This window comes from Sceloporus undulatus, chromosome 4, assembly GCF_019175285.1.
Source record: "Sceloporus undulatus isolate JIND9_A2432 ecotype Alabama chromosome 4, SceUnd_v1.1, whole genome shotgun sequence".
Classification (NCBI taxonomy): Eukaryota; Metazoa; Chordata; class Lepidosauria; order Squamata; family Phrynosomatidae; genus Sceloporus; species Sceloporus undulatus.
Genome location: NC_056525.1, coordinates 66,783,446 through 66,797,480, shown reverse-complemented (window position 1 = coordinate 66,797,480; position 14,035 = coordinate 66,783,446). Strand labels below are relative to the sequence as shown.

The following is a 14,035-nucleotide window of genomic DNA, read 5'->3' as shown; positions in this document are numbered from 1 at the left end:
AACAGAGTCCATCCATCTAGCATGTGGCCTTCCTCACTTTCTACTTCCCTCCACTTTTCCTAGCTTTATTATTTTTTTTCCAGTGACTGTCCCTTCTCATGATGTGCCTCAGTTTAGTCATTTTGGCCTGTTTTGTCATCTTGGCTTCTAGGGATATTTCTGGCTTGATCTGATCTGGACCCATTTGTTTGCCTTTTTGTCCGTCCACGGGATCCTCAGCACTGTTCTCCAGCACCACACCTCAAACAAATTGATTTTCTTCCTATCTTCTTTCTTAACTGTCCAGCACTCACATCTATTCAGGGTAACAGCGACTACGATAGTGTGTGTGATTCTAACTTTTCTGCAGAGAAGGCATGCCTCACTAGAAAGGACAATAACGCTAGGCAAGGTAGACGGCAGTAGGAAGAGAGGAAGAATGCATGCTAGATGCACTGGACTCCATTAAGTAGGCCATTGGGCTTGAACCTGCAAGACCTGGCAAAGCAGTGCAGGACAAGGAGGGCGGCTTGGAGCAGGGGGCCAGATGTCTTGGAAAGAATAAAAATAGAGCAAAGTCGAAGGCTTTCATGGCCGGCATCCATAGGGCCTATCAAGAGCCACACAGTACTGTATTATGTGTGTGTGTGTATATCAGCTGTATGTGTATATATGTGTGTGTGTGTGTGTGTGTGTGTATGTCAGCAACAAACTCTCCTAGAACAGGGCCACATAACAGCCCCCCAAACCCACAAGAAACCTCAATAAAAAGAGGAGCCCCCAGCCCTCCCTGCCAGGGCCAGTTTCCTCAAATGAAGAGGCAGAAAGCGAGGGGGAGCTGGGGGCTGGAGCAGGCCAGCCCTTGCCCTTCCTCTGCTGCCTGACAGACAGACAGGAGGACCAAACTCCAGCAACACTTTCGGGTCGGTCTGGTTTCATTTTCGTTTGCCGGAAGGAAAGAAGGGAGAGTCATCCGAAAAGACCGCATTGCTCTGCCTTGCAACTAGTTCCTGAGCCGCCTTAAGGAGGAGGAGGAGGCTGCAGCTGCTCTGGGGGGGGGGGGGGGGGGGGGGTCGTTTGGGGCGCACCGGAAGGATGCCAGGCGCCCCCCCTGGCGCCAGAGCTTCCACCTGGGATGCAGGGAAGGAGAGAGAGAGAGAGAGAGAGCCTCTGGCAGCAGGAGAGGCTTGGCGCCTTGCTGCCCTTGCTGCCCACTCTCCTGCCTGCCTGCCTGCCTGCCTTGCTCCTCCTGGCACACATCCTCCTCTGTGCCTCTGTTCCCACACAGGTGCAGCAGCATACCTTTCCACCTCCAAACCCCCCTCTCCTTTCTGCTTCAGCCTCAGTTTTCAGCTTTGTTTGGTTCCAGTGCCCAGCCTGGCAACCCCCCTCCCCTCTCTCTCAGCCTCAGAGGAGAGCCTTGGCAAGCCCCCTCTCAACAAACCTTGCCAAGACAAATCATACCAGAGGTTGGCCCTAAGTTGGAAATGACCTGAAGGCTGGCAACAGCAACAACAAAGCTCCAAAACACACCGCAGACAATAATCCAGTTTGAGGCGGCTTTAATTGTCCTGGTTCATTGCTGGGAATTGTAGTTTACCGTGGCCCAGAGCTCTCTGACAGAGAAGGCTAAATGGCTCAGAAAACTAGAGTTCCCAGACTTCCATAGCATTGAGCCAGGGCAGTTAAAGAGCTCTCAAACTGGATGATTTCTGCAGTGTATTTTGGACCAAAGTAATGTTTAGCTGTTGAGCCCTCTCCCCCCCCCCCCCAGGTTTTATAAAATCTCCTTCCAGGGTAGATCAGAGCGACATGGGAGTTTGTCACCCTGGGGCTGATTTTGGCTTTAAAGCGAGATTGAATTTGATCTTGCAAAGGAAGTGGGGCTGGCGAGGAATGGCATGAATGATTATCCCACACAGTTGCACAAATAAAGCAGTGTCAGGAATGCACTGTTGCCAACATCTCGAAAGTAAAAAGATGCACATCACTGCTTCTTTGTGATCACTGTAACGGCAGGTTTTGTGCAGCATCGTGTGAAGTTGTTAAATGTAATGACACAATTTTCCCGGGATATTCATGGGATAAGCTCCCAATCTCCTTTGCGTGATAAATTCTATAGCCGTGTTAGTCTGGAATATCAATGGCAAACCCCCTCTGAAGAAACTTGCCAAGAAATGATAGGGTCGCCTTGGGGTGGCCATAATTTGGATACAACTTGAAGGCACACAACACACACACACACACCCTCGCACTCTCCAAATGCTGTGGGTTTCCTGTGGACTGCATCAAACCTCCTTTGTTATTGTTGTTGTGTGCCTCCAAGTCATTTTGGACTTGTGGCAACCCTATCATGGGTTTTCTTGGCAGTTTTCTCCATAGGATTTTTTGTCATGGCCTTCCTCTGAGGCTGAGAGTGTGTAACTCATCCAAGTTCACCCAGTGGGTTTCCATAGCTGAGCTGGGGTTCAAACTCTGGTCTCCCAGAGTCTAGTCCAGCGCTCAAACCACTATGCCACGCTGGCCCTCCAAACTTCCTTACATGGCTTTTTTTCCTCTAAATATTTTTTGTCTCTTATTTCACCAACAGGCTCTGGAATTCCCCAAAGCCACACATTACAAAGGCTGGGAAAGCGACAGAAGGAACTGGTTGTGAGAGCAGCCTTGATAGCTTTTCAAAAAGGGAAAATGTAAGGTTAGGCACACAACTGGATTATTTGCAAAGAGAAGGTGAAAAACATAATAATAGTGTTAATCTAGTTTTCATTTGGGTAAGGCCAAGTGTTGTGTTTGGCAACATACTGGATATGCACAAACATTAAAAGACATTGGAGTGGAGAAAATGCGTGCTGGGCATCTTTCACTTTTATTTTCTCTCTTGCCTGGGGTTCAGAATAAATCGGAAGCATTTTTTGTGTGTGTAATGAGCTAGCTGTGGTGTAATGGTTTGAGCATTGGATTAGGACATTGGGAGATAGGGTTTGAATCCTGCCTCAGCCATGGAAACCCACTGGGTGACCTTGGGCAAGTTGCACTCTCTCAGCCTCAGAGAATGGCAATGGCAAACTCCTTCCAAACAAATTTTGCAAAGAAAACCTTACAATAGGTTGTTCACCTTAGCATTGCCATAAATTAGAAATGACTTGAAGGCACATAACAGCAACTGATGCTTCGCTGTTGAGCCCCCAGGGTTTTATAAAATCTAATTACAGGGTGTACCTCAGAGACATAGCCGTGGTGGTCTGGAATATCTGTATGCCAAGAGATCTTGTAGTTCCTTTGTGATAACTTTCATATACCTCAGTTAATGAAGCAGATGTGTTCCTGGAAGTGACATTTTTAACATACAATTTGGTACCAAAGGCAGAAATAACATGGAAAGAATAGGGATAGGTTCCGACAGCACAAAAAAGAAGAGCAGTTCAACATGTTTCTCCAAACTTTTTATCCAAACCTAATATATACATGTGAAATGAAACAACTAGGTCAAGTAAGTATACCATAAGTAAACAAAAACATTTTGAACTCAAAGAGCTCACTTGAAATAGTAGAAAGGAAAATCTCAAAGTTGAGTGAGGTGTTCCAGAAAAGTAAGTAAACTGCTCAAAAATATAGTTTAAATCCTGCACTGAATAGCCACTAATAAAACTAACCCAAGTTCTAATGTAAGAGGCATCTCAACAACCATGGTTAATTATTATTTCGCTTTTGAAACTGAAAGAGATTTACTTGCTTAAAAGATCACACAGTAATCCTGATGAGGAGGGACATCTTACGATCAATAGCACTGACTTCTACTTTCTTGGGAAGTCAAAAACCCATTACACACTTAAATGTATCCTATGCAATACTGAAGACTATTACTACTAATGCTGATTATCACATTGTCTGAATTAAAATAAATATATATATGAATGTTAACAGCACTACTGCTGGCCCTAGATAGTTTTTTTGCCCCCTGTGAAATGGGAATAGGTTGAACAGTTCTGTTTCAGCAAAGTCTTCCTTCCAGCAAGCACTTGCAATAACATTTGTGCCTTGCTTGAAAATAAATTAATTACTGACACAAAGTGAAGCTACAAACTCTGTGCCCCCTCCCCCCCCAAATCATCAACTGTATATTTCTAGAGTTTTGTGATCAAATCATGGCAGTGATAATAAAGGTCTCAATGCTAGACCCAATGTAGTGACAGTGGAGCAAAAAACCACAGTAGTTTAGTTGTATTGGGTTTAACCACTGAGCAAGCAATACTGCAAAAGAGAGTTGAAACATGCTGTTTTGCCAACTGATTCATAATTAAAAATTTCATTGGATCTGTCAGTTGGATTAATTTTAGAAATGTAGTTTTGTTAGAGGAATGTACCTGACCCAATGTCATCATTGGATTCAGGCCAATAATACAATCACATTGAAAGTTCACCCGTTTTTATCACACTTTCTGTTTAAGTTGCTTAAAAGGTTATCCCATTTGATCTTCACCACAACTTCAGGGTGATCACAGAATCAAACGAATTGGAAGAGACCACAAGGGTCATCCAGTTTGACCCCTTGCCATGCAGGAATACACAATTAAAGCATTCCTGACAGATGGCCATCCAGTCTCTGTTTACAAACCTCCAAAGAAGGAGATTGCACCACCCTCCGAGGGAGTGTGTTCCACTGTTGAACAGCTCTTACTGTCAGGAAGTTCTTCCTAATGTCAAGGTGGAATCTCTTTTCTTGTTGCTTGAATCCATTGCTCCATGTCCTAGTCTCTGGAGCAGCAGGAAACAAGCTTGCTCCAACTTCAGTATGACATCCCTTCAAATATGGCTATCATGTCACTTCTTTACCTTCTCTTCTCTAGGCTAAACATACCCAGATCCTTAAGCCTCCCCTGGTAAATCATAGTTTCCAGACCTTTCACCATTTTGTTGCCCTCTGTGGATACTCTCCAGCTTTCAGTATCCCTTGAATTTTGGTGACTGAGCTTAGAGCAGAGAGGTCCAGGGTCTTTAATATACACTCCTCATTGGACCTTGAAAAGCTGTGACTCACCACTGCTATACCTCATTGTATGATTTCTTCAAAAATTGTGATAAATATTTTTAAAAAACCCTCTGGTTTACTTCCTTATTTGAAAAGGACTTTTCCTGAGCCTAAAAGAGCCTGAGGGGCATTTAGCAAAATTGTGTCCATGCCCCTTGAGAGTGTGAGAACATTTTGAGTTTTAAATTTTTAAAGTTCTTTTTAAAAATGGGGGTAGATGCCCTTGGAGTCCTCCAGAATGGAGTTGCATGTGGCACTTTCCACCAGCCCTGGCTAGAGACTCTGACTGGCTGAGAATCACCCATGATTGCATAACTAAATAAGATCTTGACTCTGGATCCTTGCAGCACATTTTCAGTTACACCATACTGACTCTTTTGCTATATTTCTCTATGGTAGTTCTCTTGTACTTTGATCAGATTTGCACTTGCTTCACTTCTAGCAGAAAGTGACATATCAGTTAAAGTGGGACACTACTCAAATGTAGATGATTTCAAACAGGAAATCTATATAGCATTAATATGGTTTTCCTCTCTTAAGGGTGAAGGAGCAACTAATTCTTCAAGTCCTGTCGCAACAGCTGCTTTGCCCCTACAGCCCACTCCTGTAACATCCTTACAGCCATTCCATGGTGGACAAATTTGTGCCTTGCCTGGCCAACTAAGTGAGTAGAAGATTGTTGTTTAAAAGGATGAACATGAGAGAGCATGTCTTTTAAGGGTTTATTTTTAGAGGAGTGGGCTGAAGTGTGTCTTCATACATTAGAGAGCTTAGCAAGCAGAAGTTCCCAGGTTTGTTTGGTCCTTGGCATTGCCACTGAAAAGTAGCAAGTCATGGAACAATCCTCTGCTTTAGATCTTAGAGAGATAATGCTAGCCAGAGTGGACAACTGCAGGCTGGCATCAGTTATCTTATTTAAGGTAGATTAAACCTTCAATCAACAGAAAAAAAAGCCACCCCTCTTTAAATGGGATGGGAATTGTTTCTTCAAAATAGTGGGATAGGAGAAAGAAGAAATATAGGACAAATCACAACATGCTTAATTCATTTTCTCATTATTACTTTTCTGTCTTTCCCACTCCTATCATTATTGGCATTGTCATTGTTGGGAGTAGTACTGCAGTAATACCATTTCTTGGACTTTTTGTTTTCCTAAAAAAGACTTTGGCAACTTACAGGCTGAAATGTATTGTGACATTTAATGTCAGTGTCAGTCTGATTTGTTTCAGGAATCCAGCCCTCTCTGTGGAACAAGGATGATGTGATTCACTGGTTAAGATGGGCAGAAAAAGAGTACTCACTCAGGGAATCAGAGGAAAGCAAGTTTGAAATGAATGGAAAGGCTCTTTGTATTCTCACAAAAGAAGATTTCAGACTCCGGTCTCCTAATTCAGGTTAGAGCTGCTGCCCCTAATTCTCTACAGGAAAAGAAGAAACTTTTCCAAAATCATATTTCTTACAAGGAAAAAAAGTTGCTTAGTTTTAGTACAGTATGTGGAATGAACATGTAGAAACCTTAGCATGGCTCAGTTTGCTTCTATGAGCATGTCATTTTTATTTTTTAAATTTTTAAATTTTATTTCTATTCAGTCTTTCTCCAAACAGGGACCCAAGGAGGCTCACAATATAAAAACACATTAAAACAATTTTTTTAAAAGACAATTGAAATAATTCTTGAAGTTGCTTTGAAATAGATTTACACCCTCTTCTAGCTAGATGTTTCTTTTATGAGCCTCAGCATGCGGATGATGATGAAAGAGGGCTGGAGAAACACAGACTTTCAGTCTGACCCTATTGTAGCCACAACAGTAGCTGCCTCCAGAGTTCTTTACTAAGACTGAACAGCAATAGCAGTAGCATTTACATTTCAATACCACGTATCAGTGAACTCAGTACTCTCTAAGTGGCTTACAATCTGTAAGCCAATTGCCCCCAGTAAGCTGGGTACTCATTTTACCGACCTATGAAAGGAATGAAGGCTGAGTCAACCTTGGAACTCTGGGATCAAATTCACAATGCTGTGGCTGCAGTAACAGCATTTAACCACTGTGCCATCGGGGCTCCTAAACATCAAAACAGAGAGCATGTTTTTAAATAAATAAATAAGCCTAGAGATATATGTTTGCCCACCAAAATGGAAATAATAAAAAGTGGACACTGGGGGTGGGGGGGGGGAAGGCATCCTTAGATGCATTTTGGAAGAAGTGTTCAAGTGGTCTTGTTTCATTTCCCATGAGCATACTTTCAAACAATATTGAATGAAAACTTCGCTGGAACATGTTAAGCTACTCTTCTTTCTGTGGTGTAGGAAACTATCCATATTCTTTCTATGTTATTTCTGCCTCTGGTATCAAATATTGTGTTAAAGAAATAATGCCCAGGAATACACCTACTTCACTAAATGGGATGTACAATTATATCCACCCTCTTTATCATATAATTACACTGATGATGTGGGAGAACAGTGGGATGAAAAAGTTCAAAGTTCAGAATCTGTCCTAAACTTTGAGATTTATTGTATGAAAAAACAAAGCAAAAATGGAGCTAGAATAGTGGCTTTCTCTGTGCAGGATATCATAGTGCTTCAGTTCTCTTCCCACAGGAGACAGTTGTATCTTTTTTTATTAAAGATCTTTATTGAGCATTAAAAACACATACATATACATATATACAAATACATATAGCAATACATAAAATGGATGACATATACAACATTACATCTTAAACAAGTATGTTGTATCTTTTGTCAAACTGACTTTTTCAGCTAGACAAAAGATGCGCTTTTACAACCATTTTTCCTGGGAAGAGAACTGAAGTGCTGTACACCGGCCCAGTTTCTGCTTTCTTTTCTTATGTGATAAGGCTCTTTAAACCTTTTCTTGAACAAATTCTGTTCATTAGGACAACCTTGGGAAGGCTGCCTTAAGTAGTCCACAGTGGTGCTTCTTAAAGACACCCCCCTTTTAAATTGTTTTGATCTCCACTCTGCCTTTGTGCAGTGGTCCACTGAAAGCTAGAATAGTGATGGGTGCAGTTTCATTCTTAATGCTAGGCTGATCTTTTTCATCACTAAAGTTCCAGTGCATATACCACATATGAAAAATAATGGCCCAGATTCCTGTTGGGCAGTTATGAATATGTAACCTACAATTATGCATTTGTAACTGCTGTGCATTCATTATCCCTATGTAGTCACTTCAAAAGCCCCCTAAACCCCACTTATCAGTAAGCATCTATTCGGATTCCCTTTTTGATTGATGCCCCCTCCAAAGCAATGTGTACCAGTGCCTATCAGATTGGAGATTACTCATGGCACAGGGTGGGAACATCAAGCTCCAACTTCTTGATCAACAGGGGAACAGACTCCCATTGATCCCAGTAACTGCTTACCAATAAGTGGGGTTTGCAGGAGTCTGGTTGGAACCCACTACGTACACCCTAGTTGCAGTGCTACATACTACATATTGGTCAGGTTGGATTCTGCTGCGTGGCACTGGATGGAGTGAACTGGTTCCTTCAGAACAGATACAAAATACACTAAATTTGTCAAGGGCCATTGTAACGCATGATATTCCATAGAAATAGATTGTTCTTCTGAATTGTCCTCTGTATAGAGAATTCTGTATTTTTGAACCAAGGCTCATAGAGCAGTGTGCCAGATTCTAACATGGTCTGTTATTTGTTGGAGGGAATCAATTGCTCTCCAGTGCTCCTTTGGTTTCCTTTTTGATAATACATCTCCCAAATGGTGCTTCCACAGAGCAGGAGATTACAGCACTGGAGGCAGGAGTTAACCCATTTTAAGTGAGATAACTACATTGTAGGGTTTATTGAAAGGTATCAGTTTCCCATTTAGACTGAGTCTCCACTTGTCAGAATGCTCTGAGCTGTTCTTGGAGTATTGTGGTCCTGAAATCCCCTCAAATTCACCCCCTACATGCTCTCTTTTGCTGCTGGGTTTCACTTCTTGCTGTGAACAATGAGCAGCTGCCTCCCCGTGCAGCTTTGTTCATCACCTGGCCCCATTTCTTGGGTCAGAACAGGACACTCAGCCCTGATATTGACACTGGGCACCTTGTTCTGACCTCAGCTCGCAGGGATCCAGAAAAGGCAGCTGCTATCGTTGCTGCGAAGAGAGCTGAAAATCCACAGCAAAAGGTGAGTTATTTAAATATGGGTTATGGGTGGGAGCCCTGAATTGGGTGTGGGTGTTGTGAAGATAGTAGAGTCCTGATTCAGGGTTTTTGACCCCATGTCATGCCAAAGGATGCAGTGAGCCCGAGGGGAAGTGTCAGGAAAATGAATTTCTGTTTTCCAAAAAATTAGAAATCTCCCAGGCTGGATTCATCCCTACTGCAGAAAGTGGCAGACAGGAGTTTCCTTTGAAATGAAGACAGCACAAAATGCCACCCAGTTTTCCACACAGTGCTTACATTGATAGCCAAAGGCTACAGGTAATATTAATGTTGGGGGTATAAGGGAAGTGAGATGGATCCTTCTTTGTTTCTTTTCTTTCAGGAGATGTTTTGTATGAGTTACTCCAGTACATTAAGACCCAGAGAAGAGCCCTTGTTTATAGCCCTTTTTTAAATCCTCCATTTCAGGATGCGGTACTTTCACAGACTCAAGGCACTACAGAAGGTAAGTGCTATGAGGCAGTGGTTCATCAAGGTAAATTACCTGCAGCATGAATTCCAAAGGCTGTGTTCATGTGTTCAGCCATCCTGGGAGGACACTTCGTTATCCAGCACAGTTTTCTGTTTTTCTTCCAAGTAGGGTTGCCAGGTCAAGAATGTCCTAGGCCCTGAGACCTAGGGAAAGCCTCTTTGGGATATCAGTAGGTAAGCCTGTGGTGATGTTTCAAGTGTGATGTTACGAGGGGTGCCTCCAAGTGATATCATCAAGCGTAATACAAAAGCCACAGTGGCACAAAGTATGCCAGTCAAACAAAAAACTTAAGTATAAAAAAATGAAGATACACACACACATATACACACACACTTTTCATGTCAGTGTTCTCACTCTAAGATTCCTCACCCTGAGGACTGGAGAAGTGGGGTTATCCCCTGAGGTTTGGCAACCCTACTTCCACATACAATATTTGGCATTTCATCTTGACCAGTATTATTCTTAAAATACATGCTATCATATTTATAAATTAATTATGTTATTCATTAAAAGAGCGTCTTAAGATGTCAGGGCAGTGTACAGACAGAAATGAAACACCCTGGAGGAAAGTCAGTATCAGGAGCAGAATGTACAGAAGGGATTCAGAAGCCCTCCAACTAAGCAATCACTTCCTGCATCTTCAAGAGGATAGTATTTAAGATGACCAAACAAAAAACCAGCAACAAGGGATGCTGCATGCCAAGGAAGGAGTTAAGGTAACTGTCAGCCCCAACAAGAAAGGAAAAAAAAAAAAGATGCTGGTTGTTTCTTAGGGGTATAGAGGTATCTGTGAGCCAGCAGGACAAGGTGAACTGGGAAGTGTGTTTTCCTGGTGTACACATTCAAGATGTCATTGACAACTTGCCAAAATTCATTAAGAACACAGACGAGTATCCCTTTCTCCTTATTCATGAGGGTACCAATGACATGTCCAAGAACACCTTTTAGCAGATCACCTCTGATCTTCAGCTTTGGTCAGGAAGCTGAAGGCGTTTGAGACACAGGTAGTAATCTCTACTCTGCCAGTGAAGAATAGAGAACTACATATCTACAGAATCTACATAGCCAATTATTCACTTTAGATATTAAAAGTCAACGACTGACTATAGATTCTGTAGGTGGGTGGGGTGCATCTGAGGAAATAGATGTAAGTCTATGAAAGCGCATGCTACCAGCTTCTTCCTTTCAGGGCCAAAGCTGATAGGTCAAAAAGAGTGTCAGAGCCACTCTGGCCCCAATCAGCCTTGGACTATGCTGATGTGGTAGAAGAAACCTTTAACAAGTTTGTAGATGACACCAAACTGGGAAGGGTAGCTAACACACTGGAAGATGGCCTGATCTCCTCAGAAACTTGAAGTGCAGGTTGAAAGCTCTCTCAGCTAATCTGCATGCTCTCCTTACAGAATGTTCAAGTGTCACTAATGGCCACCGAAGACACACAGAGCAATCCAGATCTCCCTCAAAGTTGTTCTACACCCCTGGGGTATTCTCTCTTTCTCAGCACAACACTGGGATCTGTTACAGGGCAGATGTTTGTTCTTTTCCTGCAACATCACCAGATCCAGTTAGTGGTAAGATCGCAGGTAAATATGCCCATTCAGAGACTCAGCTCTGTTGTAATTTGGCTCTCATGTGATTGTGAGAGCTACATTTAAGTTGCATTTAGCCTATATCAGACTACTGTAATGCACTCTAAAGGGAGCTACCCTTGCAGATCACTCACAAATGAAAGCTAGCGCAAAATGCAGCAGCGAGATTGTTGACTGAAATATTATATAGATAACACATAACACTGGTCTTAAAGGAGCTGCGCTAGACGCCAGTTTGCTTCTAGTCTGAATTCAAGGTGGTGGATATGACATTCAGAGCCCTAAATGACTTGGGACTTTAATATCTGTGATCTGCTGAAGGGCCTTCCTTCATGTTCCACCAGAAAGAGTTAAAAATCATATGAGGCATAGAAGAGGGCCTTCTTTGCTCTGTTGGGGGAGGGCTGGTGCTTTTCTCCAGAACTAAAACTGAACTTCTGGTCTCTGCTGACTTATGGGAGAAGATGCAGCCTGAAGTCTATCCCTCAGGCTTGCCCTCTCTGCCTCCAATTGAATCCTCATCTGCTCTTAAAAGTCATACAGAAGGATGGAGCTAATTTATGTGAGCACAACTGCACAACTGTTTTAACATCTTATCCTATGCTACTAATTCTTAGACTGCAGGTTACTTTGGGATTATGTCTACCAGCTCCTCTGTGACAGCCGATATGAACCATTTATCAAATGGGAAGACAAAGAAGCCAAGATCTTTCGGGTTATTGATCCTAATGGACTTGCCAGACTTTGGGGGAATCACAAGGTACCTAAGAAATTTAGTGTATGAGATTATATAGTAGGGGTGGGCAACCTTTGCTCCTCTTAATGGCTTCACACTGCAACTTCCATGGTTCTCCAGGACTTGCAGCCAAACACAACCTGGAGGACCACATATTCCCCATCACTAATTTATTTGGATGTTTAAAGCATCAAAAAAAGATTTGGTTGTTTGGATCAGTCCTAATTCAAGGTGAAATCATTAGATGAGCTTGTTCCGAAGGGAAATTCCATGTACTTTGTGGTTTTTCCCCAGTCAATTTATAAATAGCATTTGTAAAGTCATCTTTAGGTTGCAGAGTACAAAGTAATGTTTCTGAACTCTGGATCTTAGTGTTTTCCAATAACCACAGCCTACTCATGGCTTACTCCCACTGAATTTAAAAATTTTCAGCTGGATTTCAGGGTGCTCTCTAGCTCAGCCAATCCAAACCATTCAAACTGCCATATATACTCATCTATAAGTAAAAAAATGTATGCCAAAAAATTGATCCCAAAATCCCAGGTCAATATGGTAATGTGATAGCACCTCTTTCAGATTTCCCCATGCGGTCGGGAGAGCAGTTTCTTTCTGTCAGGTAGAAAGAATCCTGGGTGACTGATTGCTGTTTCTTTAAGAGTCCCTTTCCCGTGCCATTGTCTGGGAGTGAAGGCTGAAATGTTAAAGCAGAAAGCTTCATGGGTGATAGATTGCCCCCCCCACACACACACTGAAGGAGCCTCCAAGTTTTACCTTTGACTTATCCATGGGTCATGGCAAAATCCATAATTTTGGCCCCCAAACCTGCCCTCGACTTATACATGAGGTTGCCTTATAGCCCAGTATACTGTATACGGTATGTTCAAGGGAATTAGTTTTCAGGCTTACAACTATTATGTTTTGAATTTTTAGAATCGTAAGAACATGACATATGAGAAGATGTCAAGAGCCCTGAGACATTACTATAAACTCAACATCATTAAAAAGGAACCTGGACAGAAACTTTTATTCAGGTCTGGAAAATAAAATTGGGTGAATTCATTGGGGTTGCTGGAGAACAGCATGACAGCAGAGTCAAATGTAGGTGTTGCTTGCTTTGGTGAAAACCTGGGGCCCCCATAGCAAATGCTTAGCCTCATAGTGGCTAAGGAGAGGGCTATGCTTTGACCTCAACTTTATTGTCCATCATACAAGCAAATAAGCATCTTACATTTCCATGTGGCAGAACTCAAGTGATTAAAAAAAAATTTCCCCCCCCAGATTCCTGAAAACTCCTGGAGAAATCAAACACGATAAAACCACTAAGTTTGAACAGCTAGATAATGAAGATCAAGAAGGGGAAGACTGGAAAGATGACAGGTTGGAAATCTCACCATAAACATTTGCCATGCAAAGGTTTAAAACAATGACGTGAAGGAAATTAATGCCTCAGCAGTGTGTTTATGTTGTAGTTTTCTGTAACTCAAATGGATGAATTTAACTACCACATCTTTACTGCAGTTGCACTTGCCCACCTCCTTTTAACTACTGTTAAATTATACGAACTTTGTAAATACATAGCAGTGAGCTGTATGCAAAACAAAATCCTCAGAACCAGCTGCTTACCATTCCTCATATCGGGAATGAAGCATGTACTTTAGTGCTTTGCTACAGCAGAAAGAGGCTGACTGCACAGATAGGCTGAGGAGAGGTATATCTTTTGTTTTTGAGAATGGATGACACTATAAAATAAACTGATCAGGAAGTGTGACTCAAAAGATATGTTGTACTTTTGTCTACTGACTTTTTAATGCTTTATATGCCCCATTATATTTTCCCACAAGCAGCATACTGAGAGGCAAGGACTTACTGAAGGCTATCCAGCAAGGGCTCACATTTGTTCAACACTAAGCTGCAGTGAGGTTTAACACTTGAATTTCAGATCCCATTTTTCAAACTCTAAAATTCAAGAATTTTTTTACAAACTTTTTGCCTCTAATCTGTTTTATGATGGTTTGTGGGATGACAAACCACATA

General features: G+C 42.1%; 1 protein-coding gene across 1 annotated transcript; it reads left to right on the top strand.

Moving 5' to 3' along the window:
* The first annotated feature begins 1,071 nt into the window (after positions 1-1,071).
* Positions 1,072-13,769, top strand: ETV7 (ETS variant transcription factor 7). The gene is made up of 8 exons (XM_042466097.1): positions 1,072-1,120; positions 5,549-5,672; positions 6,238-6,402; positions 9,527-9,649; positions 11,080-11,259; positions 11,883-12,025; positions 12,932-13,032; positions 13,280-13,769. Exons 1-8 carry the CDS (start codon positions 1,115-1,117, stop codon positions 13,395-13,397), a joined length of 960 nt encoding a protein of 319 aa, XP_042322031.1. The 5' UTR covers positions 1,072-1,114; the 3' UTR covers positions 13,398-13,769.
* The last annotated feature ends 266 nt before the right edge of the window (positions 13,770-14,035 follow it).